The sequence below is a fragment of the Prinia subflava genome, chromosome 33, assembly GCF_021018805.1.
Source record: "Prinia subflava isolate CZ2003 ecotype Zambia chromosome 33, Cam_Psub_1.2, whole genome shotgun sequence".
Lineage (NCBI taxonomy): Eukaryota > Metazoa > Chordata > Aves > Passeriformes > Cisticolidae > Prinia > Prinia subflava.
In genome coordinates, this window is record NC_086279.1 from 345,605 (window position 1) to 373,583 (window position 27,979).

At 60.4% G+C, this 27,979-nt stretch overlaps 1 protein-coding gene and 1 non-coding gene across 2 annotated transcripts in view; both read left to right on the forward strand.

Moving 5' to 3' along the window:
• The first annotated feature begins 1,362 nt into the window (after positions 1 to 1,362).
• C3 (complement C3) overlaps positions 1,363 to 27,979 on the forward strand; it is a 38,694-nt gene continuing 12,077 nt past the window's right edge. The window contains exons 1-28 of the mRNA XM_063420826.1: positions 1,363 to 1,448; positions 2,582 to 2,774; positions 4,432 to 4,591; positions 5,276 to 5,346; positions 5,470 to 5,564; positions 5,651 to 5,733; positions 6,909 to 6,999; positions 7,793 to 7,895; positions 8,333 to 8,453; positions 9,210 to 9,325; positions 9,742 to 9,888; positions 11,669 to 11,881; positions 11,966 to 12,160; positions 14,385 to 14,546; positions 15,180 to 15,309; positions 15,974 to 16,045; positions 16,939 to 17,139; positions 18,267 to 18,381; positions 19,147 to 19,232; positions 20,192 to 20,331; positions 21,360 to 21,572; positions 22,995 to 23,061; positions 23,927 to 24,013; positions 24,103 to 24,306; positions 25,239 to 25,314; positions 25,442 to 25,601; positions 27,215 to 27,310; positions 27,406 to 27,556. Coding sequence (XP_063276896.1) covers positions 1,363 to 1,448; positions 2,582 to 2,774; positions 4,432 to 4,591; positions 5,276 to 5,346; positions 5,470 to 5,564; positions 5,651 to 5,733; positions 6,909 to 6,999; positions 7,793 to 7,895; positions 8,333 to 8,453; positions 9,210 to 9,325; positions 9,742 to 9,888; positions 11,669 to 11,881; positions 11,966 to 12,160; positions 14,385 to 14,546; positions 15,180 to 15,309; positions 15,974 to 16,045; positions 16,939 to 17,139; positions 18,267 to 18,381; positions 19,147 to 19,232; positions 20,192 to 20,331; positions 21,360 to 21,572; positions 22,995 to 23,061; positions 23,927 to 24,013; positions 24,103 to 24,306; positions 25,239 to 25,314; positions 25,442 to 25,601; positions 27,215 to 27,310; positions 27,406 to 27,556 — 3,634 coding nt within the window. The remainder of the gene's footprint in view (positions 1,449 to 2,581; positions 2,775 to 4,431; positions 4,592 to 5,275; positions 5,347 to 5,469; positions 5,565 to 5,650; positions 5,734 to 6,908; positions 7,000 to 7,792; positions 7,896 to 8,332; positions 8,454 to 9,209; positions 9,326 to 9,741; positions 9,889 to 11,668; positions 11,882 to 11,965; positions 12,161 to 14,384; positions 14,547 to 15,179; positions 15,310 to 15,973; positions 16,046 to 16,938; positions 17,140 to 18,266; positions 18,382 to 19,146; positions 19,233 to 20,191; positions 20,332 to 21,359; positions 21,573 to 22,994; positions 23,062 to 23,926; positions 24,014 to 24,102; positions 24,307 to 25,238; positions 25,315 to 25,441; positions 25,602 to 27,214; positions 27,311 to 27,405; positions 27,557 to 27,979) is intronic.
• TRNAE-CUC (transfer RNA glutamic acid (anticodon CUC)) lies at positions 21,180 to 21,252 on the forward strand. Its single transcript has one exon. It is a non-coding gene; the product is annotated as a tRNA-Glu (tRNA).

Here is a 27,979-nt window from a genome sequence, read left to right on the forward strand (position 1 = left end):
AGGGCTCCAGGTGGGGTCCAGATGGTGGTCAAGGAAGGGTCCAGGTGGCCTCTGGACATGGTGGCCCAGGAGGGTCCAGGAGGGCTCCAGGTGGCCTGGACATGGTGGCCCAGGGGGTCCAGGTGGCCTCTGGACATGGTGGCCCAGGTCCAGGAGGGCTCCAGGTGTCCAGGACCTGTCAGGTGTCTCAGGTTGGACCCAGTCTGCAGGTGGGCCCCAAATGTCCAGGGCCTACCAGGGGTGCAAGAGGTCACCCAGGTCCTTTCAGGGGTCACCAAGGTGACCCAAGTGTCCAGGTCCAGGTGTTCAGGTCCCACCAAAGGTCCTGGAGGTGACCCAGGACCTGTCAGGGGTCTCAGGATGGACCCAAGTGTCCAGGTCCATGTGTCCATGTCCCACCAAAGGTCCAGAAGGTTATCCAGGACCTGTCAGGGGTCACAGGGGGGAACATCCAGGTGTCCAGGACCTCTCAGAGGTCTCAGGATGGACCCAGGTCCCCAGGTGGGCCCAAAATGTCCAGGTCTTACCAGGGGTGCAGGAGGTCACCCAGGTCCTTTCAGGGGTCACCAGAGGGACCCAAGTGTCCAGGTCCAGGTGTCCAGGTGCTACCAGGGGTCCAGGAGGTCACCCAGGTCCTTTCAGGGGTCACCAAGGGGACCCAAGTCTCCAGATCCAGATGTCTAGGTCCTACCAGGGATCCAGGAGGTCACCCAGGTCCTTTCAGGGGTCCAGGGGGGAATATCCAGGGGTCAGGGGTCTCAGGTTGGACCCAGGTCCCTCCACAATGTCTAGATCCTACCAGGGGTCCAGGAGGTCACCCAGGTCCTTTCAGGGGTCACCAAGGTCACCCAAGTGTCCAGGTTCAGGTGCCCAGGACCTCTCGGGGTCTCAGGTTGGACCCAGGTCCCCCCACCCCGTCCAACCGTGTCCCCCCTCGATGTCCCCCCGGTGTCCCCCCCGGTGTCCCCCCCCGGTGTCCCCGCAGCCCCGTCGCGGCCCCCCCTGCCGTGTCCCTGGCGATGTCGCAAGCCCCGCGGTGGCCCCTCGCCAGCGCCTTCCCTGAAATGAGGAACGACCGGGCAGCCCCTCCCCCACACCGCGGGGGGCCCCCAACCCCCACCCATGGGCACCCAAGGGTGAAGGACCCCCCCCACAGCGAGTACCACCCTCCCCCACCCCGGCACAGGGATGGTCACCACAGCCCCACCCCCACCCAGGTGGCCGGAGTGGCCGGAGCCCCCCTCCCCCCTGCCCCCAACCCCCACCCATGGGTGGGCCCAGGGCTCGCGTTACCCATTAACCACCTGGGCACCATAAAGGGACCCCCCCCGCTGTCGCTGTCGCTGTCCCCTCCCTGCCGCCATGGCGGCTCCGGCCCTCCCCCCCACCCTCCTCATCCTCCTCTTCGGCCTCCTGGTGCTGCTCGGAACCCCCGCCCGCGCCCAGATGTGAGCGACTGGGGACCCCCCATCCATCCACCTGTGGGACCCCCCACCCATCTATGGGACCCTTATCCACCTGTGGGACCCCCCATCCATGGGACCCCCTCCCCATCCATGGGACCCCCACCCATCCGTGGAACCCCCCCATCCACGGGAACCCCACCCATCCGTGGGACCCCCTCCCGATCTATGGGAACCCCACCCACCCACCTGTGGGAACCCCACCCGCCCGTAGGACCCCCACCCATCCACCTGCGGGACCCCCACCCACCCATGGGAACCCCACCCACATGTGGGACCCCCCCCATCCACCCATGGGACCCCCTCCTCTTTAGGAACCCCCTATTTTTGGGACCCCCTCCATCCTTGGATCCCCCCTTACCCACCCATGCGACCCCCATCTATGGGACCTCCCACCCACCCATGGGACCCTCCATGGAATCCCCTTTTTTGGGATCCCCAAACCTCGGGACCCCAAAATCCCCTCACCCCCCATGGGAACCCCCCAGCCAGGATCCCCCAAAACCCCAAAAAATCCTGCCAGGGACTCCCCAAACCCCAAATGTAATGGGGGATACTGGGAGATTTGGGGTATAATGGGAGATTTTGGGGTTTCTGGGTGCTGTGGGGACCCCGAGGTGCTGTGGGGACAGATTTTTGGGGTTTCTGGGTGCTGTGGGGACAGATTTGGGGGGTTCTGGGTGCTGTGGGGACAGATTTGGGGTCTCCAGGGCTGTGTGAGGTCCCCAAGGTGTTTAGGGCACGGATTTGGGTGGTTTGGGGTGTTGTGGGGACAAATTTGGGGTTTCTGGGTGCTGTGAGGTCCCCGAGGTGTCACAGGGACAGATTTTGGGTTTCCTGAGTCCTGTGGGGACAGATTTTGGGGTTTCTGAGTTCTGTGAGGTCTCGAGGTGATACAGGGACAGATTTGGGGTGTCCAGTGCAGTGTGAGGTCCCCAAGGTGTTTTGGGCACAGATTTTGGAGTTTCTGAATTCTGTGATGTCCTGAGGTGCTCTGGGGACAGATTTTGGGGTTCTTTGGAACTGTGAGGTCCCTGAGCTGTCATAGGGACAGATTTTGGGGTTCCTGGGTGCCATGCCACCCCCAGGGCCCGGTGCCACCCCTGCGGTGCCTGCAGGGTGACCCTGGTGACCCCGGCCGTGCTGCGGCTCGAGGCGGACGAGCTGGTGGTGCTGGAGGCTCCCGGGCTGGCGGCAGCGGCTGAGGCCTCTCTGATGGTTCAGGATTTCCCCCAGAAGCGCCAGGTCCTGTTCCAGACCCGCCTGGCCCTGAGCCCAGCCCAGGGCATGATGGCCACGGCCACCATCAAGGTACAGGGTCACTTGTCCCCCTGCTGGGTCACTGTCACCACCCCCCGGTCACCTGTCCCCCTGCTGGGTCACTGTCACCACCCCCCGGTCACCGCCCCCCTTCTGGGGTCAGTGTCCAAGCGGTCACTGTGTGAGCGGGAGGGGAAATGACCCTGGATGGGGGGTGGGGGATGGGCGGGAGGGGTGGTTTGGGGTGGTCACTCTGGTGTCCATGGGGATGGTCCCCAATGTCCCCACTGTCCCCGTGGATGTCGCCACTGTCCCCTGTCCCTGTAAATGTCCCCACTGTCCCCACGGGTGTCCCCACTGTCCCCTTTCCCCCCGGATGTCCCCACTGTCCCCACTGTCCCCATGGCTGTCCCCAGTGTCCCCTGTCCCCGTGGCTGTCCCCACTGTTCCCTGTCCTCACTATCCCCACTGTCCCCGCGGCTGTCCCCACTGTCCCCACGGCTGTCCCCTGTCCCTGTGGCTGTCCCCACTGTCCCCGCAGATGTCCCCACTGTGCCCCCCTCTGTCCCCTGTCCCCGCAGCTGTCCCCACTGTCCCCACTGTTCCCTGTCCCTGTGCGTGTCCCCACTGTCCCTGTGGATGTCCCCACTGTCCCTACTGTCCCCACGGATGTCCCCATTGTCCTCAATGTCCCCACGGCTGTCCCTTGTCCCAGTGGCTGTCCCCACTGTTCCCTGTCCTCACTGTCTCTTGTCCCTGCAGCTGTCCCCACTGTCCCCATGGCTGTCCCCACTGTCCCCTGTCCCCACTGTCCCCTGTCCCCGCGGCTGTCCCCACTGTCCCCACGGGTGTCCCCTGTCCCTGTGGCTGTCCCCACTGTCCCCACGGCTGTCCCCACTGTCCTCTTTCCCCATGGATGTCCTCACTGTCCCCTGTCCCCATGGATGTCCCCACTGTCCTCCCCACTGTCCCCACTGTTGCCGTGGATGTCCCCAGTGTCCCCACAGCTGTCCCTTGTCCCCGTGGGTGTCCCCAGTGTCCCCACTGTCCCCATGGATGTCCCCAGTGTCCCCACGGCTGTCCCCTGTCCCTGCAGGTGTCCCCAGTGTCCCCTGTCCCCACAGTCCCCTGTCCCCACGGCTGTCCTCACTGTCCCTGTAAATGTCCCCATGGCTGTCCCGTGTCCCTGTAAATGTCCCCATGGCTGTCCCCAATGTCTCCCCTGTCCCCGCAGGTGTCACCACTGTCCCCTGTCCCTGTAAATGTCCCCACTGTCCCATGTCCCTGTAAATGTCCCCACTGTCCCCTGTCCCCATGCCTGTCCCCACTGTCCCTGTAAATGTCCCCATTGTCCCCTGTCCCTGTGGCTGTCCCCACTGTCCCTGTAGATGTCCCCACTGTCCCCTGTCCCTGTAAATGTCCCCCCTGTCCCCGTGGGTGTCCCCAGTGTCCCCTGTCCCTGTAAATGCCCCCCCGTCCCCGTGGGTGTCCCCAGTGTCCCCTGTCCCTGTAAGTGTCCCCGCTGTCCCCTGTCCCCATGGATGTCCCCACTGTCCCCACGGATGTCCCCTGTCCCTGTAAATGCCCCCAGTGTCTCTTCTGTCCCCGCAGATGTCCCCACTGTCCCTGTAAATGTCCCCACTGTCCCTGTAGATGTTCCCAGTGTCCCCTGTCCCTGTAAATGTCCCCAGTGTCCCCTGTCCCGCAGGTTCCGGCCAAGCTGCTGCCACCGGCACGGGGGAAGCAGTTTGTGGCGGTGACAGCGCGGGTGGCCACAGTGACAGTGGAGAAGGTGCTGCTGGTGTCTCCTCAGAGCGGCCACATCTTCGTGCAGACCGACAAACCCATCTACACCCCCGGGGCCACCGGTGAGGACAGGGTGGGGACAGCGTGGGGACACCGTGGGGACATTGATGGGATGGGGACACTGCGGGGACACTGCCGGGATGGGGACATTGTGGGGACACTGCAGGGATGGGGACACCTGGGGACACTGCAGGGACACCTGGGGACACCGCCAGGATAGGGAAACGTGGAGACACTGTGGGGATGGGGACACTGTGAGGATGGGGACACTGCGAGGATGGGGGCACTGTGGGGACAGTGCGGTGACACTGCCGGGACTCCGCGGGGGCATCGCGGGGACACTGCGGGGGCACTGCTGGGATGGGGACACTGCGGGGATGGGGGCACTGCAGGGACATCGAGATGATGGGGACACTGCCAAGATGGGGACACTGAGGGGATGGGGACACTGTCCTCCATGTCCCCTCCCAGTGCTGAGTGTTTCCTCGTGTCCCCTCATCTTGTCCCCATGTCCCCTCACCTTGTCCCCATGTCCCCTCACCTTGTCCCCTGTGTCCCCTCACCTTGTCCCCTCACCTTGTCCCCTTGTCCCCCATGTCCCCTCACCTTGTCCCCATGTCCCCTCACCTTGTCCCTCATGTCCCCCCTCAACTTGTCCCCGTGTCCCCTCACCTTGTCCCCTCACCTTGTCCCTTCTCACCTTGTCCCCATGTCCCCCCTCACCTTTTCACTGTGTCCTCTCCCAGTGCTCTGCCGCCTCTTCACCGTGGGCCACCTCATGCAGCCGGTGGCCAAGTCTGTCATCGTGGAGGTCAAGGTGGGTGCCCCGGGGTGACACAGGGGAGGTGACACAGGGGAGGTGACACGGGGGAGGTGACACAGGGGAGGTGACACGGTGCCACTCCCGCTGCTGTGCCCACCCTGGCGCGTGTCCCCTCAGACGCCCGACAACGTCATCATCAAACAAGTGCCGGTGTCGTCCCCGACCAAGAACGGGATCCTGTCCCTCAACCACAACCTGCCAGAGGTGGTCAGGTGGGTGTCACTGTCCCCCGGGGTGGCCCTGGGACACGCCCCGGGGTGCTGTCCCCTCACTGTCCCCTCCCTGTCACCTCCCGCAGCCTGGGCATGTGGACGATTTCGGCCAAATTTGAGGATTCTCCGGATCAGGTGTTCAGCACCCAGTTTGAGGTCAAGGAGTACGGTGGGTGCGGGGCAGGGGCACCCTGGGGACTGTCCCCGAGGGGCATTGGTGTCACCGATGTCACCGGGTGGGGACACGGGGACATGGGGACACGGGAACATAGGGACACGGAGACATTGGCTGTGGCTGCGGTGGGATGGCAGGGACAGGGGTGGCAGGATGGGGACACAGGAACATCAATGATGGTGGTGGCAGCGGTGGGATGACAGGGATAGGAGTGGCAGGATGGGGACATGGTGACATTGGTAATGGCGGTGGCAGGGATAGGATGACAGGGACAGGTGTGGCAATGATGGGGACATGGTGACATTGGTGGTGGTGGCAGGGGTGAGATGACAGAGATGGGAATAGCAGGATGGGAAAATGGGGAAACAGCGACATTGGTGATAGCAGGGACAGGGGTGGCAGGATGGGGACATGGGGACATGGTGATATCAGTTGTGGCAGTGGCAGGGATGAGATGACAGAGACAGGAGTGGCAGGATGGGGACACGGTGACATTGGTGGTGGCAGTGGCAGGGATGGGATGACAGGGACAGTGGTGGCAGGATGGGGACATGGTGACATCAGTGGTGGCAGTGGCAGGGATGAGATGACAGAGACAGGAGTGGCAGGATGGGGACACGGTGACATTGGCAGTGGCCATGGCAGGGATGGGATGACAGAGATGGGGTGGCAGTGATGGGGACACAGTGACATTGGTGGTGGCAGTGACAGGGATGGGATAACAGATGGGTGACAGCGATGGGGACACAGTGACATTGGTGGTGGCAGTGACAGGGATGGGATAACAGATGGGTGACAGCGATGGGGACACAGTGACATTGGTGGTGGCAGTGACAGGGATGGGATAACAGATGGGTGACAGCGATGGGGACACAGGGACAGTGGTGGTGGTGGCAGGGATGACAGAGACAGAGGTGGCAGTAATGGGGACATGGGGACAGAGGTGGTGGCAGGGATGGGATAACAGATGGTGGCAGTGATGGGGACACAGTGACAGCAGTGGTGGCAGGGATGGGATGACAGGTGGCAGGATGGGGACATGGTGACATCGGTGTTGGCGGGGGTGGGATGACAGGGACAGGGGTGGCAGGACGGGGACATGGGGACATGCTGTCCCCGATGATGTCCCCGATGATGTCCCCGACAATGTTCCCGGTGTCACCCCCCAGTGCTGCCCAGCTTCGAGGTGGCCCTGGAGCCCGAGGAGAAGTTCCTGTACATTGACCGCCAGGAGGATTTCCGCGTATCCATCCTGGCCAGGTGACATCAAAAGTGTCCCCATTCCAGGGGGTCACACCTGCCTGGGGACAGGGGACAGCTCTGCTCTGCTGCTGTCACCTGGGGAGGGCGTGGGGACAGGTTGGAGGGTGAGGGGGATGCAGGGTGGCACGGTGACATTGGTGGTGGTGGCAGCAGGGATGGGATGACAGGGACAGGGGTGGCAGGATGGGGACATGGTGACATCGGTGGTGGTGGGGATGGGCTGACAGGGACAGGGGTGGCAGGATGGGGACATTGGGACATCTGTGGTGGCCATGGCAGGAATGGAATGACAGGGACCGGAACATGTAGAGGGACAGGATGGGCACAGGGTGACACGGTGACACAGTGACATGGTCTCACGGTGACACAGTGACACAGTGACACAGTTACACAGTGACACAGTGACACGGTGACATGGTATACCAGTGACATGGTGACACGGTGACGTGATGACATGGTGACATAGTGGAATGGTGACACGGTGACACGGTGGCTGTCCCCAGGTAGCTGTAGGGGCAGGAATGGTTGTAATGGGGATGTGTGAGGGACTCGGTGGCACGGTGACATGGTGACATGGTGACATGGTGAAACAGTGACACGGTGACATGGTGGCATGGTGACACGGTGACACACTGGCACGGTGACACCGTGACATGGTGACATGGTGGCACAAGGACACAATGACACAGTCTCACAGTGACACGGTGACATGGTGGCACACTGGCACGGTGACATGGTGACACGGTGACACAATGACATAGTGACACAGTGACACGGTGGCTGTCCCCAGGTACCTGTACGGGAAGCACCTGGACGGGACAGCCTTCGTGCTCTTCGGGGTCACGGTGGATGACGAGAAGAGGAGCATCCCTCAGTCCCTGCGGCGTGTGGTGGTGAGGGCACTGTCCCCAACACTGTCCCCAATGCTGTCCCCAACGCTGGCACTGTCCCTGTCCCTGTCCCCAACACTGGCACTGTCCCTGTCCCCGTCCCCAACACTGGCATTTTCCCTATCCCTGTCCCTGTCCCCAACACGGGCATTATCCCTGTCCCCATCCCTGTCCCCAGCCCTGTCCCTGTCTCCATCCCTGTCCCTGTCCCCAACCCTGGCATTGTCCCTGTCCCTGTCACGAGCCCTGTCCCTGCTCCTGTCCCCATTCTCCTGTTCTTGTCCCTGTCCCCATCTCTGTCCCCAGCCCTGTCCCCATCCCTCAACCCTGTCCCCATTCTGGCCCCTGGCTGTCCCCAGGTTCAGGACAGGGATGCGGAAACCATCCTGTCCACAACCCTGTCCCCAAGCCTGTCCCCAATCCTGTCCCCGTGTCCCCAGGTCCAGAACGGTGACGCCGAGGCCGTGCTGTCCATGGCGCACCTGCGCGAGCGCTTCCCCAACCCCCAGGAGCTTGTGGGACACTCCCTCTATGTCACTGTCACCGTCATCACCGAGTCAGGTCTGTGCAGGGACAAGGGGGACATGGGGGGACAGGGACAGCAGGGGGACAATGGGGGACAGGGACAGTGGGAGGACAGAGAGGACGGAGACAGTGGGGGGACACGGAGGGACAGGGACAGCGGGGGGGACAACGGGGGACAGGGACAGTGTGGGAATACAGGGACAGGGACAGTGGAGGGACACGGAGGGACAGGGACAGTGTGGGGACATGGGGGGACAGAGACATTGTGGGGACACAGGGGACAGGGACGGTGAGGGAATACAGGGGACAGAGACAGTAGAGGGACACAGGGGACAGGGACAGTGGGGGGACAATGGGGGACAGGGACAGTGGGGGACAATGGAGGGACAGACACAGCGGGGGAGTACAGGGGACACAGGTGACTGGGGGTGACAGGGACATAGGGGGGACAAAGCGGGGGCAGCAGTGATGTGACCCTGGGGACACACGGGGCTGGGGACAGTGAGGGTGGGGGGGACATCTGGGGCCACCCAGGGGCTATTCCTGGACAGGGGACAGGAACCCCAGGTGACAGTGCCACTGCCATTGTCCCCATGGGCAGTGACACAGTGGAGGCATAGGGCAGTGGGGGGAGGACATGGGGGACAGGGACCCCAGGTGACACTGCCATTGTCATTGTCCCCACAGGCAGTGACACGGTGGAGGCCCAGCATGGTGGCAGGGGGACATAGAGGGGACAGGGACGGGGGACAGGGACCCCAGGTGACACTGCCATTGTCATTGTCCTCACAGGCAGTGACATGGTGGAGGCCCAGCGCAGTGGCATCCGCATCGTCACCTCCCCCTACAGCATCCACTTCACCCGCACCCCCAAGTACTTCAAGCCAGGGATGCCCTTTGACTTCACGGTTGGTGACACCTTGGGGACAGTGGTGGTGGCACGGGGCCCAACAGGTGGTACGCGGATGGGGACAGGGGTTGGGGGCTGGAGGAGAGGTTGGTCCCTGGATGATGTCCCCATGTCACCTGAGAGGGGCTGGGGACCGTGGGCTGTCCCTGTGTCACCGGGATGGCCCTTCCAGGTGGTAGTGTCCCTTCCCAGTGCCACCACTCCTTCCCAGTGTCCCCTCCCAGTGCCACCACCCTTCCCAGAGCCAATGTCACTTCCCAGTGTCATTGTCCCTTTCCAGTGCCACCGCCCTTTCCCAGTGCTACCACCCCTTCCCAGTATGACTGTCCCTTCCCAGTGTCCCTTCCCGGTGTCCCTTCCATCGCTCCACGTCCCCACGTGACGTGCCCCGCTGTCCCCCGGTGTCCCCTGCAGGTTTATGTCACCAATCCCGACCAGTCCCCGGCGCCACGCGTCACCGTCCAGGCCGACGGCTTCCAGGGCCAGGTGTCCACCCAGCGCGACGGCACGGCCAGGCTGGTCCTCAACATGCCAGCCAACAAGGACAGCGTCCCCATCACCGTGAGTGGGGACACCACGGCCGCGGGGTATCCAAGGGCGTGGGGGCGTGGCCTGGGGGTGGCGGGGGCTGAGGTGGCTGGAGTGACCCATGGGTTGTGACCACCAGGGGTCAGGACAGCAGGACTGGGGACTAGGATGGGCTGGACATCCGTGGTGGCCAAAGGTCATCCTGGTCACTCAGCTTTGGCCAAAAAACCGGGATGGCCGAGGTCACCCTGGGGTTGAGGTGGTTGTGGTGGTCAAGATGTCCAGAATGACCAAGGAGAGGGGCTGTCCTGGTCACCATTGGCCAAGGACAAGGCCAGGCTGACCATGGTGGCCACCTCAATTGGGTTGACCAAGACAAGAGAGTGACCAAGGACCAGGTGTCAAAGAGACTGGTGGAGGTGTCCACAGTGGTCAGTCATGGTGGCACGTGGCCATGGTCACCAGTGACCAGGAACTGGGATGGCCAAAGCCAGGGAGATGAAAGTGGCCAAGACATTGAGGATGGACAAGGGCAAAGGTCAGGGGGGCCACTGTGGTTGAGTGACCAGGACATACAAGGCAGCAGATGGTCAGTTTGACCATGGAGGTGGTCACCAAGGACCAGGACACTGGCAAGGGGCTGGGAGACCATGATGGACAAGACCTCTGTGGTGGTCAAGACCTTCATGGTGGCCAAAACCTCTGTGGTGGCCAAGATTTCCACTATGGCCAAATTCTCCATGGTGGGCAAGACCTCTATGGTGGCTAAGACCTCCATGATGGTCAACACACCTCTGTGATGACCAGCACACCTCCATGATGGCCAAGGCCTCCATGGTGGTCAAAACTTCCATTGAAGCCAAGACCTCCATGATGGCCAAGGCCTCCATGGTGGCCAAGACCTCCATGGTGGCCAAAATCTGAATGATGGCCAAGACCTCCATGGTGGCCAAGACCTCCATGGTGGCCAAGACCTCCATGATAGCCAAGACCCCCATGATGGCCAAGACCTCTGTGGTGGTCAAGACCTCCATGGTGGCCAAGACCTCCATGGTGGCCAAGACCCCCATGGTGGCCAAGACCTCCATGGTGGCCAAGACCTCTGTGATGGTGAAGTCTCTGTGCTGGCTAAGACCTCCATGGTGGCCAAGGCCTCTATGGTGGATGAGACCTTCATGATGACCAAGACCCTCACGATGGCTAACACACCTCCATGATGGCCAAGACCTCCATGATGGTCATGACCTCCACGGTGGCCAAGACCTCCATGGTGGCCAAAATCTCCATGATGACCAACACATCTCCATGATGGCCAAGACCTCCATGATGGTCACGACCTCCATGGTGGCCAAAATCTCCATGATGACCAACACATCTCCATGGTGGCCAAGACCTCTATGCTGGCCAGGACCTCCACTATGGCCAAGACCTCCATGGTGGCCAAAATCTCCATGATGACCAACACATTTCCATGGTGGCCAAGGTCTCCATGGTGGCCAAGGTCTCCATGATGACCAACACACTTCCATGATGGCCAAGACCTCCATAGTGGCCAGCACACCTCCATGGTGGCCAAGCCCTCTATGGTGGCCAAGACCTCGATGATGGCCAAAAATTCCATGGTAACCAACACACATCCATGATAGCCAAGACCTCTATGATGACCAACACACATCCATGATGGCCAAGACCTCTATGGTGACCAAGACCTCCATGGTGGCCAAGACTGCCATGGTGGCCAAAACTTCTGTGGAACCTCTGTGCTGGCCAATCCCTCCCTGCTGACCACGTGCCACCATGTCCCCTGTCACAGGTGCGCACGGCCCAGCCCGGCCTGCCCGCGGTGCGCCAGGCCTCGCGGCAGATGACCGCCGAGGCCTACCACAGCCAGGCCGGCTCCGGCAACTTCCTGCACCTGGCAGTGGCTGCGGCCGAGCTGCAGCCCGGCGACAACCTGGCCATCAACTTCCACCTCAAGACCAGCAACAACGACGTCCGCAACTCCGTCCCCTTCTTCACTTACCTGGTGGGTGCCCGTGGCAGTGTCCCCCCGCCCTGGCTTGGCCACCAGGACGTCCAGGTGACCACCAAACTCACCGTTCCCCTGCAGGTCATGAGCAAGGGCCGCATCCTGCGTGCTGGCCGGCAGCAGCACGAGGCTGGCCAGAGCCTGGTGACGATGACACTGCTGGTGACGCCCGAGCTCATCCCATCCTTCCGCGTCGTCGCCTACTACTTCGTGATGCCTGGCGAGATTGTGGCTGACTCCGTCTGGGTGGACGTCAAGGACACCTGCATGGGCACCGTGAGTGCCCCAGGGGGGACAAGGGAGCTTGGAGAGACCTTGGGTGGGCCTTGGTGGTGGCTGGGGTGGTCCTTGAGGTGGCCCTTGAGGGGTCCAGGAGGCCTTGGATGTGCTTGTGGGGGCGGTTCTTGAGGGGTTTGGGAGGTCCTTGAGGGGCTTGGGTGCCCTGGGGGGGCTTTTGAGGGGCTTGGGGGGCCCTTGAGGGACCTGAGAGGTCCTTGAGGAGCTTGGGGGGGTCTTGAGAGAATTTTGGAAGGGTTTGGGGGGCCCTTGAGGGGTCGGGAAGGCCTTGGATGTGGCTGGGGGGGGTGGTCCTTGAGGGGTTTGGTAGGTCCTTGACGGGTTTGGTAGATCCTTGAGGGGTTTTGGTGACCTTGAGGGATGTGGGGGGCTTTTGAGGGTCTTGGGGAGCTCTTGAGGGACCCACAGGACTCTTGAGGGGCTTGAGGGAGTTTCGGAAGGTTTTGGGGGTCCCTTGAGGGTCTTAGGAGGTCCTTGAGGGGTTTGGAAGGTCCTTGAGGGGCCTGGGAGGTTGTTGAGGGGGTCTTGAGAGACTTTTGGAAGTGTTTCGGGGGCCCTTGAGGGTCTTAGGAGGTCCTTGAGGGGTTTGGAAGGTCCTTGAGGGGCCTGGGAGGTTGTTGAGGGGGTCTTGAGAGACTTTTGGAAGTGTTTGGGGGGCCCTTGAGGGTCTTAGGAGGTCCTTGAGGGGTTTGGAAGGTCCTTGAGGTGCTTGGGTGGCCTGGGGGGGGCTTTTGAGGGGCTTGGGAGGGCCCCTTGAGGGATGTGGGAGGTCTTTGAGGGACTTGAGGGGCTTTTGGGAGGGTTTGGGGGACCCTTGAGCGGACTGGGAGGTCCTTGAGGGGTTTGGGTGACCTTGGGTGGCCTGGGGGGGCTTTTGAGAGGCTTGGAGGAGCCTCAAGGGACCCATGGGGCTCTTGAGTAACTTGAGGGACTTTTGGAAGGTTTTGGGATGGGCTTGAGGGTCCTGGGAGGTCCTTGAGGGGTTTGGAAGGTCTTCGAGGGGCTTGGGGGGCCCTTGAAGGGCTGGGGGGCCCTCGAGGGACCTGGCAGGTCCTTGAGGGGCTTGGGTAACCTTGAGGGACCTGGGGGGCTTTTGAGGGGTTTGGGGGGGTCTTGAGGGACCTGGGAGGTCTTTGAGGGGCTTGGGGGTTCTTGAGGGACTTTTGAAATGGTTTGGGGGGCTCTTGAGGGGTCCGGGAGGCCTTGGATGTGCCTGGGGGGAGGTCCTTGAGGGGTTTGGGTGGCCTGGGGGGGCTTTTGAGGGGCTTGGGGGGCCCTCGAGGGACCCACAGGGCTCTTGAGAGACTTGAGGGAGTTTTGGAAGGTTTTGGGGGAGGTTTCAGGGTCTTAGGAGGTCCTTGAGGGTCTTTGGAGGTCCTTGAGGGGCTTGGGGGGGTCTTGAGGGCCTTTGAGGGGCTTGGGGGGTCTTGGACTTTTGAGGGGCTTGGGGGACTTTTGGAAGGGTTTGGGAGACCCATGAGGGGTCCGGGAGGTCCTTGAGGAGTTTGGGAGGTCCTTGAGGGGTTTGGGAGGTCCTTGAAGGACCCTGGGGGTCTCTTGAGGGACTTTTGGAAGGGTTTGGGGGCCCCTTCAGGGACTTGAGGGACCCCTGAAGGGCTCAGGGGACCTTCGGAAGGGTTTGGGGGACTCTTAAGGGACCTGTGAGGGGTTTGGGGAGCTCTTGGAAAGTCCTGGGGGGACATTGAGGGACTTTTGGGGTCCTTGAGGGGCTGGGGGGGAGGGGCCTTGAGGGATCTGGGGGACCTTTGGAAAGGTTTGGGGGACCTTGAGGTCGTTGGGGACCTTTGGAAGGGTTTGGGGGACCTTGAGGTCATTGGGGACCTTTGGAAGGGTTTGGTGGACCCTGAGGTCGTTGGGGACCTTTGGAAGGGTTTGGGGGACCTTGAGGGGTCTGGGGGACCTTTGGAAGGATTTGGGAGGACACTGAGGGGGCTGGGTGGCCCCTGGTGGGGATTTGGTGTCCCTGGGGTGGCTTTGGACACTCCTTGGGGACCTTGGACACCTCCTGGGTGGCCCTGGTGGCCCAGGCAGCCCAGGCGGGCCTGGTGGCCACCACACGAAGCCCACGGCCACCAACTGCCCCGGGAGGTCCGGACTCAGTGTGACTCCGTGGTGGTGGGAGGGGACAAAGGTGGCTTTTGGGGACATCCTGGGGACGTCACGTGCCCCATGTCCCCGGCAGCTGGTGGTGAAGGGGGCGACAGAAGGTGACAACCGCGTCCAGGAGCCAGGGACGCCGATGAGGCTGCGCATCGAGGGCGACCACGGGGCCCACGTGGGGCTGGTTGCTGTGGACAAGGGGGTCTTCGTGCTCAGCAAGAAGAACAGGCTCACCCAGAGCAGGGTGGGTGGCCTTGTCCCCACTGTCCACAAGGGGTGGCCATCATGATTGTCACTGTCCCTGCTGTCCCCTGGGTGGTGGCTGTGGACAAGGGGGTCTTTGTCCTCAGCAAGAAGAACAGGCTCACCCAGAGCAGGGTGGGTGGCCCTGTTCTCTTGTCCCCAAGGGGTGGCTGTGGCCGTCATGGCAGTCCCCAGCATCCCTGGGTGGTGGCCATCATGGTTGTCCCTGTCCCTGCTGTCACCTGGTGGTGGCTGTCAGAGTTGTCCCTGTCCCCGCTGTCCCCAAGGGGTGGCCATCATGGTTGTCCCTGTCCCTGCTGTCCCCTGGCTGGTGGCTGTCACAGCTGTCCCTGTCCCCACTGTCCCTGGGTGGTGGCAGTGGCTGTCACGGCTGTCCCTGGGTGGTGGCAGTGGCCATCACAGCTGTCCCCACTGTCCCTGGGTGGTGGCACTGGCCATCACAGCTGTCCCTGGCGGTGGCAGTGCCCGTCACAGCTGTCCCCACTGTCCCTGGGTGGTGGCGGTGGCTGTCACAGCTGTCCCTGGGTGGTGGCAGTGACCATCACGGCTGTCCCTGTCCCCACTGTCCCTGGGTGGCAGCAGTGGCCGTCCCAGCTGTCCCCTGTGGGCGCAGGTGTGGGACACGGTGGAGAGAGGTGACATCGGCTGCACCCCGGGCAGCGGCAGGGACAACGTTGGGGTCTTCGCGGACGCTGGCCTGAGCCTGGCCACCAACGTCCAGGTCACCACCCCCCAGCGCTCAGGTAGGGACAGCTGCCGTGGCACCTGGGGGACAGGGGGATGGCACCCTGGGGATGTGACACCTTGGGGACAGGTGGGTGGCACCTCGAGGGTGTGGCACCTTGGGGACAGGGGGTGGCATCTTGGTGAGGTGGCACCTTGGGGACAGGGGCATGGCACCTCTGGGATGTGGCACCTCAGGGATGGGGCGGGTGACAGGGGATGGTGGAGGAGGTGGCACTTCAAGCATGTGACACCTCAGGGATGGGAGAGGTGACACCTCGGGGATGGGAGAGGTGGCACTTCAAGCATGTGGCACCTCAGGGACAGGGGAGGTCACACCTTGGGGATGGGGGTGGTGACACCTCGGAGATGGAGGAGGTGACATCTCAGGGATGGGGAAGGTGATACTGTAAGGATATGACGGCACCTGGAGGATGGTGATGGTGACACTGCCAGGATATGACATTCCAAGTCTGTGGCAGTGTGACACCTCAGGGATGGGGGAGTTGACACTTTGGGGATGTGACACTTCAAGAATGTGACAGCGTGACACCTGAGGGATGGGGAGGTGACACTTCAGGGGTGGGGATGGTGACACCTCAGGGATGGGCCAGTGACCCTGACCTTTGGGATGTGACACCTGGGACACCATGGGATCCTGACCGGTGTCCCCTCTGTCCCCAGAGGTCCTTTGTCCCCAGCCTGCCAAACGCAAGCGCCGCTCGCTGGCACTCGCCGAGTACAAGGGCACCAAGGGTATGTGGCACTGGGGTGTCCCTTGTCACCAGGAACACCGGGGGTGTCCCTTGTCCCCGAGGTCACCAGGGTGTCCCTTGTGCCTGAGGCTGCCAAAGTGTCCCATGTCCCTAAGGGACACCGATGTCCCATGTCCCACAGCATCCCTTGTCCCAAATGCCACCAGAGTGTCCCATGTCCTTGAGAGCCACCAGTGTCCCATGTCCCCAAGAGCCACCACAGTGTTCTGTGTCCCAGTCAATACCAGTGTCCTGTGACCCTGAGGGCCACCACAGTGTCCTTTTGTCCCAGTCAATACCAGTGTCCCATGTCCCCGAGGGCCACTACAGTGTCCCATGTCCCAAAGACTGCCTGGATGTCCCCTGTCTCAAAGGCCACCAGTGTCCCATGTCCCAAAGACTGACAGAGTTTCACATATCCCAAAAGCCACCAGAGTGTCCCTCACCCCTGAGATCCCCATTCCTGAGGGTCACCAGAGTGTCCCACACCCCTGAGATCCCCATTCCCAAAGACCCACCAGAGTGTCCCACAGCCCCAGGAGCCACCAATGTGTCCCACACCCCTAAGGTCCCATTCCTGAGAGCCACCAGCATGTCCCACACCCCCGAGGTCCCCATTCCAAAGAGCCACCAGAATGTCCCACACGCCCAAAAACCACCAGTATCCCATACCCCTGAGGTCCCCATATCCCAAAAGCCACCAGAGTGTCCCTCACCCCCAAAAGCCACCAGAGTGTCCCACACCCCGAGGTCTCCATATCCCAAGGGCCACCAGCATGTCCCACACCCTCAAGGTCCCATGTCTCAAAGAGCCACCAGTGTGTCCCACCCCCCGAACTCCCCATCCCCGAGAGCCACCGGGGCCAGTTCCAGCCGTGTCCCTCTGTCCGGCAGCGGCCGAGTACTCCGACAAGCAGGAGCGGAAGTGCTGCGAGGACGGGATGAAGGACAACCCGATGGGGCACGGCTGCGAGCGCAGGGCAGAGTACATCCAGGAGGGCGAGGTCTGCGTCCAAGCCTTCCTCGACTGCTGCCGATACATCAAGGCCAAGCGCGACCAGCAGAACCTGGTGCCCAGCACCGGCCTGGCCAGAAGCAAGTGTTGGGCATAGAGGGGGGTGGGAGAAGGTCGGGGGAGGTTGGGGGAACCTTGGGTGGAGGTTGGGTGAAGGTTGGGAGGGTCTTGGGTGGGGTTTGGGTTTTCCTTGGTGAATCTTGGGTGTTCCTTGGGCGTACCTTGGGTGTTCCTTGGTGAAGGTCAAGAGAACCTTGGGTGTTCCTTGGGTATTCCTCGGGTGTTCCTTGGTGAAGGTCAGGAGAACTGTAGGTGTTCCTTGGGTGGTCTTTGGTGAAGATCTGGTGAATCTTGGGTGTTCTTTGGTGAACCTCAGGCGAAATTGAGGCATTTTTCTTGAACAAAGCTTGGGTGAAGGTTGGACATTCCTTGGGTGTTCTTTGGTGAAGGTCAGGAGAACCTGGAGTGTTCCTTGGGTGTTCCTTGGGCTTTCCTTGGGCTTTCCTTGGTGAAGGTCAGGAGAACCTTGGGTGTTCCTTGAATGTTCCTTGGATGTTCCTTGGGTGTTCCTTGGGCGTTCCTTGGGCGTTCTTTGGTGAAGCTCAGGAGAACCTTGGGTGTTCCTTGAATGTTCCTTGGATGTTCCCTGGGTGTTCCTTGGGCGTTCCTTGGTGAAGGTCAGGAGAACCTTGGGTTTTCCTTGGGTGTTCTTTGCTGAAGGTCAGGCAAACCTCAGGCATTCCTTGGGTGTTCCTCAGGTGGAGCTTGGGAGGGTCTTGGGTGGGGTTTGGGTGTTTCTTGGTGAACCTTGGGTCAAGTTGAGGCGTTTTTCTTGAGCCAAGCTTGGGTGAAGGTCGGAGGTTCCTTGGGCGTTCCTTGGGCGTTCTTTGCTGAAGATCAGGTGAACCTCAAGCCTTCCTTCGGTGTTCCTCAGGCAGAGCTTGGGTGAAGGTTGGGAGGGTCCTGGGTGTGTTTGGGACATTCCTTGGGTCAAGGTCAGGTGACCCTCGGGCCTTCCTTGGGACAACCATCGGATGAACTTTGGGCAACACTTGCGTGGGAGTGGGGTGGCCTTACTTGGGTGATGTTTGGGTGGGCTGGGGTGACACTGAGGTGACACTGGGGGTGACACCGTGGTGGCACCGGCTCCGCTCAGGGGTTGCAACCCTGAGTCCACGTTGAAGACAGCTGATGCCACCACCCCCAGGCCAGGAGGAGGACGACCTCTTCTTGCCGGACTCGGACATCGTCTCGCGGAGCCTCTTCCCTGAGAGCTGGATGTGGCAGGTGGAGCAGCTGACAGAGGTGCCCAACGAGCTTGGGTGAGCCTGGACCTCCTGTCCCACCCCACAGCCTGGCGTGGGCACGGCCACCCTGGCCCCGTCCGGCTCGGACATCTCTGGAGACCGGTTGTGGCCGCCTCAAATCTGGACAGAGGTCACCGCTGACCTCCTGGTCCATCCTCAGGATGGCTCAGGGGTCATCTCCAAGCTCCTGGTCCTGCCTGGGGGTCTGTGGGTTGGGGACATCTCTGGGGACCATGGAGGTCCCACTGTGGGTTTGGGACATCTCTGGGGACCAGGGGAGTGCCACTGTGGGTCTTGGACCTCTCTGGGGGATCAAGGAAGTGCCACTGTGGGTTTGGGAGATCTCTGGGGACCAGGGAGGTCCCACCTTGGCTCTGGGATATCTTGAGGGACCAGGGAGGTCCCACTGTGGGTTTGGGGCATCTTTGGGGACCAGGGGAGTGCCACTGTGGGTCTGAGACATCTTTGGGGACCAGGGAGGTCTTATTGTGGGTTTGGGGAATCTTTGGGGATCAGGGAGGTGCCACTGTGGGTCTGGGACATCTGTGGGGGCCAGGGAGGTCCCACTGTGGGTCTGGAACACCTATGTGCACCAGGAAGGTCCAGATATGGCTTTGGGAGCTCTCTGGGGACCAGGGAGGTCCAGATGTGGCTTTGAGAGCTCTTTGGGGACCAGGGAAGTCTCGTGGTAACACCCCCTGAGCCTGGCCTGGTCCCTGATCCCACTGACCCCTGAGCCCGACCTGGCATGTGACCCCCTCGGTCACTCCTCCCCTGCAGGGTCTCGGCCAAGACGCTGCCAGTGTACCTGAAGGACTCCATCACCACCTGGGAGGTCCTAGCTGTCAGCCTCTCCCCCTCCAAAGGTTTGGGGTCATGGAGGATGAGGGGGGTCATGGGGTCAGCGGAACCTCCCCAAACCTTGTGGGACGTCCCTGAGACCTGAAGGGCCCCTAAAGCCTGGGGGGGTTCACTGGGATTTGAAGGATCTCCAAAATCTGAGGGGGAAGCACCCCATCAGATGGCCATCCTTGGGATTTGAGGGGTCTCCTTGGGATTTGAGGGATCTCCTTGGGATTTGAGGGATCTCCTGAACTTTGGGAGAATTCTTTGGGATTCCGGGGATCTTCTAAACTTGGGAGAGCTCTGTGGGACTTGATGGATCCCCTAAACCTTGGGAGCATCCCACAGTTCTTGATGGATCTCCTAAACCTTGGGGAGCTCTGGGATTTTGATGGATCTCCTAAACCTTGGGAGGATCCAACCATTCTTAATGGATCCCCTAAACCTTGGGAGGATCCCACAGTTCTTGATAGATCCCCTAAACCTTGTGAGGATCCTACAGCCATTGATGGATCTCCTAAACCTTGGCGGGGGGCTCTGGGATTTTGATGGATCCCCCTAAACCTTGGGAGGATCCTGCAGTTCTTGACGCATCCCCTAAACCTTGGGAGGATCTCACAATTCTTGATGGATCCTAAGTCTTTGGGGGGGCTCTGGGGTCTTGATGGATGCCCTAAACCTTGGGGGGGCTCTGGGATCTTGACTGATCCCCCTAAACCTTAGGATGATCCCAGTTCTTGACCGATCCCCCTAAATCTTGGGAGGATCCCACAGTTCTTGATGGATCCCCTAAATCTTGGGAAGATCCCAGTTCTTGATGGATCCCCTAAACCTTGGGAGGATCCTTGATGGATCTCCTAAATTTGGGAGGATCCCACTGTCCTTGACCGATCCTCCTGAGGCCCCCCTGGATCTTGGTGACCTCCAGAGGCCTCGTGGCCACCTTGGGGGGGTCACCAGGGGTCCCCCAACCCTCCCCCAGGAATGTGCGTGGCCGACCCCTACGAGATCACGGTGATGAAGGACTTCTTCATCGACCTGCGCCTGCCCTACTCAGTGGTGAGGAACGAGCAGGTGGAGATCCGCGCCATCCTCTACAACTACCGGCTGCACGACATCACGGTCAGTCGAGGACGCCTTTTGGGGACACTGCCACCCTGCTGGGACCCCGCGAGTGACCCCCTGTTGTAGTTTAGATTTAGGGGGGTCCTGGGGAGAGCAGTGACTTGCAGTTTAATGCCCTGCCCAAAAAACAAGAAAAAAACCCCACAACAACAACAACAACAACAAAAACACCAAACTAAACCAAAAAACAAACAAACAAACAAAACAAAACAAAAAAACCCAAGAAAGCCCAGCTAGCTCAGTCAGTGGAGCATGAAGCTCTCAATCTCAGGGTCGTGGGTTCAAGCCCCACGATGGGCACCGTTTGTTGTAGTTTAGATTTAGGGGGGTCCCTGGGGAAAGCAGGCACCGCTTCCTTGGGAAGGGAGAGATTCCCAAGAGGAAAAGGGCATTTTGAACAAAACAACAACAACAAAAAAAAAAACACCAAAAAAACAAAAAACCAAAAAAACCACAAAAAAACCACAAAAAAACCCAACCAACCAAAAAAAGCTCAGCTAGCTCAGTCAGTAGAGCATGAGACTCTTAATTCCCAAGAGAAAAAGGGCGTTTTGAACAAAAAAAACCAAAAAAACCCAAAAAAACCCCCCAAACCCCTCCCCCCCAAAAAACCAAAACAAAACCGAAAAATCAACAAACAACAAAAAAAGCTCAGCTAGCTCAGTCAGTAGAGCATGAGACTATTAATTCCCAAGAGAAAAAGGGCATTTTGAACAAAAATAACCAAAACCAAAACCAAAAAAAACCAAAAAAACCCCAAAACAAAACAAACCCCCAAAAAACACCCCCAAAACCCCCCAAAACCCCAAAAACAAAACAAAAAACAACAAAACAAAACAAAACAAGCCCACCTAGCTCAGTCAGTAGAGCATGAGACTCTCAATCTCAGGGTCGTGGGTTCAAGCCCCACGTTGGGCACCATCTGTTGTAGTTGAGATTTAGGGGAGGGGTCCCTGGGAAACCCTCCTGGGCCCCCCAAAATCTAAACTACACCAAGCCCTGGCCCGCCCTGTCCCCCTGTCCAGGTGCGGGTGGAGCTGGTGCACAACCCTGACCTGTGCAGCCCCTCCACGGCCAAGCAGCGGTACCGGCAGGTGCTGAACATGAAGGCCGAGTCCTCGCGCGCCGTCTCCTTCGTCATCGTCCCCCTCAAGCTCGGCCTGCTGGACATTGAGGTCAAGGCGGCCGTGCGCAACAAGTACGTGAGTGACGGCATCAAGAAGAAGCTCCGCGTGGTGGTGAGTGGTGTCACCTTCGTTCCCGAGGTGTCCCCGGTGGGGTGGTGTCCCCTTTGGCGGTTAGGCGGGACAGAGCAGGGTGGTGGTGGTGGGCGGTGGCACATCCAGTCACCTGTGGTGTCCCCAAGGGGTCAGCGTGTCCGGGTTGGCGTCCTCACTGATTTATTTATTTAGTACCTTCACTGATGGTCTGGGCCAGGTGACTAAGGTCAGGCTGACCACATGTTTAGGTTGACCATGACATGAGAGTGACCGAGGTTCTGGTCAGGTTTGGAGATGGCACTGAGCTGGGTTCCAGCGTGGATGTCCTAGGGGGTGGGGACAGGCTGAGGACAGGGGACAAACCCAAGGACACCAAGTGCGGGTCCTGCACTTGGGCCACAATAACACTTACGGAGTGGCCGGACAGCGGCCAGGCAGAAAGGGGCCTGGTGGCACCGATGGACAGTAGGTGGCACTGATGAACCTGGTGACACTGATGGACAGCAGGCTGGACATGAGCCAGGCATAAAGGGACCTGGTGACAGTGATGGACAGCAGGTGGCACTGACGGACAGCAGGTGACACTGATGGACAGCAGGTGACACTGATGGACCTGGTGACACTGATGGACATCAGGCTGGTGGTGGCACTGATGAACATCAGGCTGGACACTGATGGACCTGGTGGCACTGATGGACAGCAGGTGACACTGATGGACAGCAGGTGGCACTGATGGACAGCAGGTGACACTGATGGACAGCAGGCTGGACACTGCTGGACATCAGGCGACACTGCTGGACCTGGTGACACTGGTGGACCTCAGGCTGGACACTGCTGGACATCAGGCTGGACACTGCTGGACATCAGGTGACACTGCTGGACATCAGGTGACACTGATGGATGTGGTGACACTGGTGGACATCAGGCTGGACACTGCTGGACAGGAGCCAGGCTGTGCCCAGGTAGCTGAGCAGGCCGGTGGCTCCAGGCCTGGATCAGAGCGCTGTGGCCAGCAGGACCAGGACAGGGACTGCCCGCCATGCTGGACACCGGTGTGACCACACCTCAAGCGCTGTGTCCACCTCTGGACCTCCCATTTCAGGGTGGACACGGAGGGAGGCCTTTCCCATGGCGTGGCACTGAGGGCGTCACTGGTTTATACTGGGAGGCCTCGTCCCAGTGTGGCACTGAGGGCGTCACTGGTTTATACAGGGAGGCCTTGTCCCAGCGTGGCACTGGGGGCGTCACTGGTTTATGCTGGGAGGCCTTGTCCCAGCGTGGCACTGGGAGCGTCACTGGTTTATGCTGGGAGGCCTTGTCCCAGCGTGGCACTGGGGGCATCACTGGTTTATACTGGGAGGCCTTTCCTGGCTGGCCCCGAGGGGGTGGGATGTGGGGGGGACCCCAGCCCCACGCCCAGCACCGCTCTCTGCCCCACAGCCCGAGGGGATGCGGCTGGAGAAGACGGTGAAGATTGTGGAGCTGGACCCGCAGAACAAGGGAGTCAGTGAGTGACACCTCTGGGGGGCTGAGAGGGTCCTGATGTGGGTCTGCGACAACTTTGGGGGGTCCTGTTGTGGGTTTGGGACACCTCTGGGGTTCCAGGGGGTCCTGCTGTGGGTGTGGGACAACTTTGGGGACAAGAGAGGTCCCACCATGGGTTTGGGACATCTTGGGGAGAAGGAAAGTCCTGCTGTGGGTCTGGGACACCTCTGGGGGCCAGGGGGGTCCTGCTGTGGGTCTGGGACACTTCTTGGGGTCAAGGGCGTCCTGCTGTGGGTCTGGAACAACTTCAGGGGCAGGGGGGTCCTGCTGTGGGTCTGGGACACCTCTGGAGGCTGGGGGTTCCTGCTGTGGGTCTGGGACAGCTTTGGGGGGTCCTGCTGTGGGTCTGGGACACCTCTGAGGGGTCCTGCTGTGGGTCTGGGACACCTCTGGAGGCTGGGGGTTCCTGCTGTGGGTCTGGGACCACTTTGGGGCAAGAGAGGTGCCACTGGGGATTTGGGAGATCTGTGGGGACCAGGGAGGTGCCACTGTGGGTCTGGGGCATCTTTGGGGGCAGGAGAGGTCCCACCATGGGTTTGGGACAACTTTGGGGGCAGGGGGTTGCTGCTGTGGGTCTGGGAAACCTCTGGGGGCCAGGGGGGTGCCACTGTGGGTTTGAGACATCTTGAGGGATCAAGGAGGTTCCCCCAAGTTCAAGTCTGGGCCACCTTGGAGGACAAGGGGCACCCCACCATAGAACTGGGGCACCTCAAGGGTGAGGGGACACCCTGGTGTGGCCCTGGAAGGGACAAGGGACACCCTGGGGTGTGGTGGGGCCAGCTCACCTCAGGGGAGGACTCGGGGGTCACCCCACACCCACCCCACAGACGGGGTGCAGGAGGAGCGGGTGAAGGCCGCGGACCTCTCGGACATCGTCCCCGACACAGAGTCGGAGACCAGAGTCAGCATCCAGGGTGAGCACCGAGGACGGGGACACCTGGGGACAACCCGGGTGGGGACACGGGGGGCCGTGACACCCGTGACACGTCCCCTCCCGGACCAGGCAACCCGGTGTCCATCCTGGTGGAGAAGTCCATCGACGGCGCCAAGCTGAAGCACCTGATAGTGACGCCATCAGGCTGCGGCGAGCAGAACATGATCAGCCTGACGCCCACTGTCATTGCTGTCCACTACTTGGACAACACCCAGCAGTGGGAGAACTTGGGCGTCGACCGCCGCGCTGAGGCCATCGAGCTGATCCGGAAAGGTGGGCGTGGCCCCAGAAGTGGTGGGGGTGTCCCCCAAAAAGGAGCGTCCCCAAAAGTGGTGGGGACGTCCCCCAGTGTCCTCTCCCGGGTCACAAAATGTCCCGGCCATCTGAGGTCGCATCTCTGAAGGAGACCTGGGTTGGGTGGTGCCGGTTTGGGGTTTCCGGAGTTACTGGTTTGCACTGGGATGGGCTCCGGGGTGAGTTGGTGGCCTGAGGGCTCCTCAGCTTGGGTGGGTGCTCTTTGTGTTGGCCAACAGTTGGAGGACACTGAGGTCATCCTTGGCCACCTCGCGTGTTGGCCAACGGTTGTAGGACATTGGTGGCCTGAGGCCATCTCCAACCACCCCTCATGCTGACCAATGGTTTGAGGCCATTGGTGGCCTGAGGTCATCCTTGGCCACCCCTACATTGGCCAACGGTTGGAGGACCTTGGTGGCTTGAGGCCATCTCCAGCCACCCCTCATGTTGACCAATGGTTGGAGGACATTGGTGGCCTGAAGCCACCACTGGCCACTCCTTTCATTGACAAACAGTTGGAGGCCATTGGTGGCCTGAGGCCATACCCGGTCACCCCTCATGTTGTCCAACAGTTGGAGGCCATTGGTGGCCTGAAGTCATCCTTGGCCACCCCTCACCTTGACCAACGGTTGGAGGTCATTGGTGGCCTGAGGTCATCCATGGCCACCCCTCACCTTGACCAACAGTTGGAGGTCATTGGTGGGGTGAAGCCACCACTGGCCAACTCCTGCATTGACCAACAGCCAGAGGCCATCTCCAGCCACCACTCCCATTGACCAACAGTTGGAGGACACTGGTGGCCTGAGGCCATTTCCAGCCACCCCTCGTGTTGACCAATGACTAGAGGACATTGGTGGCCTGAGGCCATCTCCGGCCACCCCTCACCTTGACCAACGGCCATCTCCTCGCAGGTTACACCCAACAATTGGCCTACCGCAAGCCCGACAGCTCCTATGCTGCCTTCCTAGACCGCTCCTCCAGTACCTGGTGAGGGTCTCACTGCCACCGCCACTGCCACTGCCACTGTCACCGCCACCACCACTGCCACCGCCGCTCCCACCGCCTGGTGCAGGTGACAGCACCGGACGCCACGTTCAGGTGTCCCCATCCCCAGGCTGACCGCCTACGTGGTCAAGGTGTTCGCCATGGCCGGGAAGCTGACGGACATCGAGCACAGAGAGATCTGCGGCCCCATCAAGTGGCTCATCCTCAACAAGCAGAAGCCGGACGGGATCTTCCAGGAGGACGCGCCTGTCATCGTGAAGGAGATGATGGTAGGGGGTAACTCTTTTGGTGTCCCTTGGGTGTCCCTTGGGTGAAGTTTGGGTGTCCCTTGGGTGTCCCTTGAGTGTCCCTTGGGTGTCCCCTTGTCTTGGTTTGAAAGACAGGTATCTGCTAGGAAGGGGGCAGGACCTCCCTAGAGACGGAGAATTCGAATCCCCTCCCTCCAAGTTATCGTAATTTAGAAAATTAAAGGGGCTTTCAGACAGAGGTATGGGGATAGGAATAACAGTTCTTTACTAGTATATATGACAAAACAACAAACAAACAACAACTACGGCATTAATAATAAACAGAACCAAGAACCTTGAGGGCTTTTTTTCACAAAAAAGCCTGGGGCAGTTTGATCTTGGTTCCCCTGCAGGACCCCGAGAGGCTGAGCTGGAAGGGAGGAAAGTCCCGGGCTGGTGGATGAGATGAGGAACTCTGCGCTGGGAGCTGGAGCAGCTCTCGGCAGGGCTGGGCAGTGCAGGGCTACAGAGTAGCAGCAGAGCCTCAAAGCACCGAAGAAACAGTGGCAGTGGGGGTAGGGCTGGAGAAAACAAGCTCAGGATTCCTGGGTACACGAGCAGATGATGGTAGATTTCCCAGGACGAGACAGAGGCAGAGTAATGGCCGTGAACTCTTCCTGCAGAGAGGGCCAGCTTGACCGTCCTCCTCGATGCTGAGAGCAAGAGTGAGCTTCTCTCCCCCAGCTCTGTCTTTTTACCTTTCCCAAAGCTCATTATCCCTCCCCTCTGAGGGACACTCCCAGAGACTTAAAAACAATCAGTGGAGCCTTGTGCTGCCATGTCCTTCAACTACTCCCTTTGTTCTGGCTAAGTACTGTCATTAGGGTTTCTTAGAAACTTACAGGAAAAAATTCTGTAAGTGAAAAAGAGGCAAATCTAATCCCCAACACCCCTGGATGAAGTTCAGGTGTCTCTTGGGTCTCCCTTGGGTCTCCCTTGGGTGTCCCTTGGGTGTCCCTTGAGTGTCCCTTGCGTGTCCCTTGGGTGACGTTCGAGTGTCCCTTGGGTGGAGTTCGGGTGTCCCTTGGGTGTCCCTTGAATGTCCCTTGGGTGTCCCTTGGGTGAAGTTTGGATGTCCCTTGAGTGTCCCTCGGGTGTCCCTTGGGTGTCCCTCGGGTGACGTTCGGGTGTCCCTTGGGTGTCTCTTGAGTGTCCCTTGGGTGTCCCTCGGGTGACATTCGGGTGTCCCTCGGGTGTCCCTTGTGTGTCCCTTGGGGTATCCCTTGGATGTCCTTTGGATGTGCCTTGGATGTCCCTTGGGTGTCCCTTGACTGTCCCTTGAGTGAAGTTCAGGTATCCCTTGGGTGTCCTTTGAGTGTCCCTTGAGTATCTCTTCAGTGTCTGTTGAGTGTCCCTTGGGTGTCCCTTGTCTGTCCCTTGGGTGTCCCTTGGGTGACCGGGGATCATCGATCGGACCCCGCTGGCAAAGGCCCAGTCCCGATGTCTTTCCCCTCATTTCCACCCCCCAGGGCGGCTACCAAGGTGCTGAGCCCAAGGTGTCCCTTGGGTGTTCCTTCGGTGACTGGGTATCACTGATTGGCACCTGCCGGCAAAGCCCCGATTCTGACATTTTTCCCCTCATTTCCACCCCTCAGGGTGGCTACCAAGGCACCGAGCCTGAGGTGTCCCTCACCGCCTTCGTCCTTGTCGCCCTGGAGGAGGCGCGTGACACCTGCCAGGAGCACGTCAACGTGAGTGACCCCACATGGGGACGGGGACATCCCCGAGGTGACAAACCCTCATGGAAGCCACGTGAGATCCCAGATTTTGGATCCTTTGCCCCCAGAGCTTGGACGAGAGCATCACCAAGGCCGCTGGGTTCCTGGCGCGGCGCTACGAGCAGCTGCGGCGGCCCTACACGGTGGCGCTGGCATCCTACGCGCTGGCCCTGGCCGGGAAGCTCCAGAGCGAGAAGGTCCTCATGAAGCACTCCAAAGGTGAGGGGTCAATGAGGGGGGTCAGATTCGGGGTGAAAGGAGGTGGGTTTGGGTTGTCATGAGGTTCTCCAATGGTGACACCTCAACAGGGTCAAGGTTGGTGACAGTGGTTAAAGTTGGGGTGAAAGGAGGTGATTTTGGCTCTTCATGGGGTTCTGCAAAGGTGACTACCTCAAGAGTGGTCAAGGTTGGGGTGAAAAGAGGTGATTTGGGGTCATCATGAGGTTCTCCAAAGGTGACACCTCAAGAGGGGTCAAAGTTGGGGTGAAAGGAGGTGGTTTTGGGTCTTCATGAGGTTCTTCAATGGTGACATCATGATAGAGGTCAAAGTTGGGGTGAAAGGAGGTGGGTTTGGGTTGACATGAGGTTCTCAAAGGTGACACCTCACCGTGGGGTTGAAAGGTTTGAAATTGTGGTCAGGGG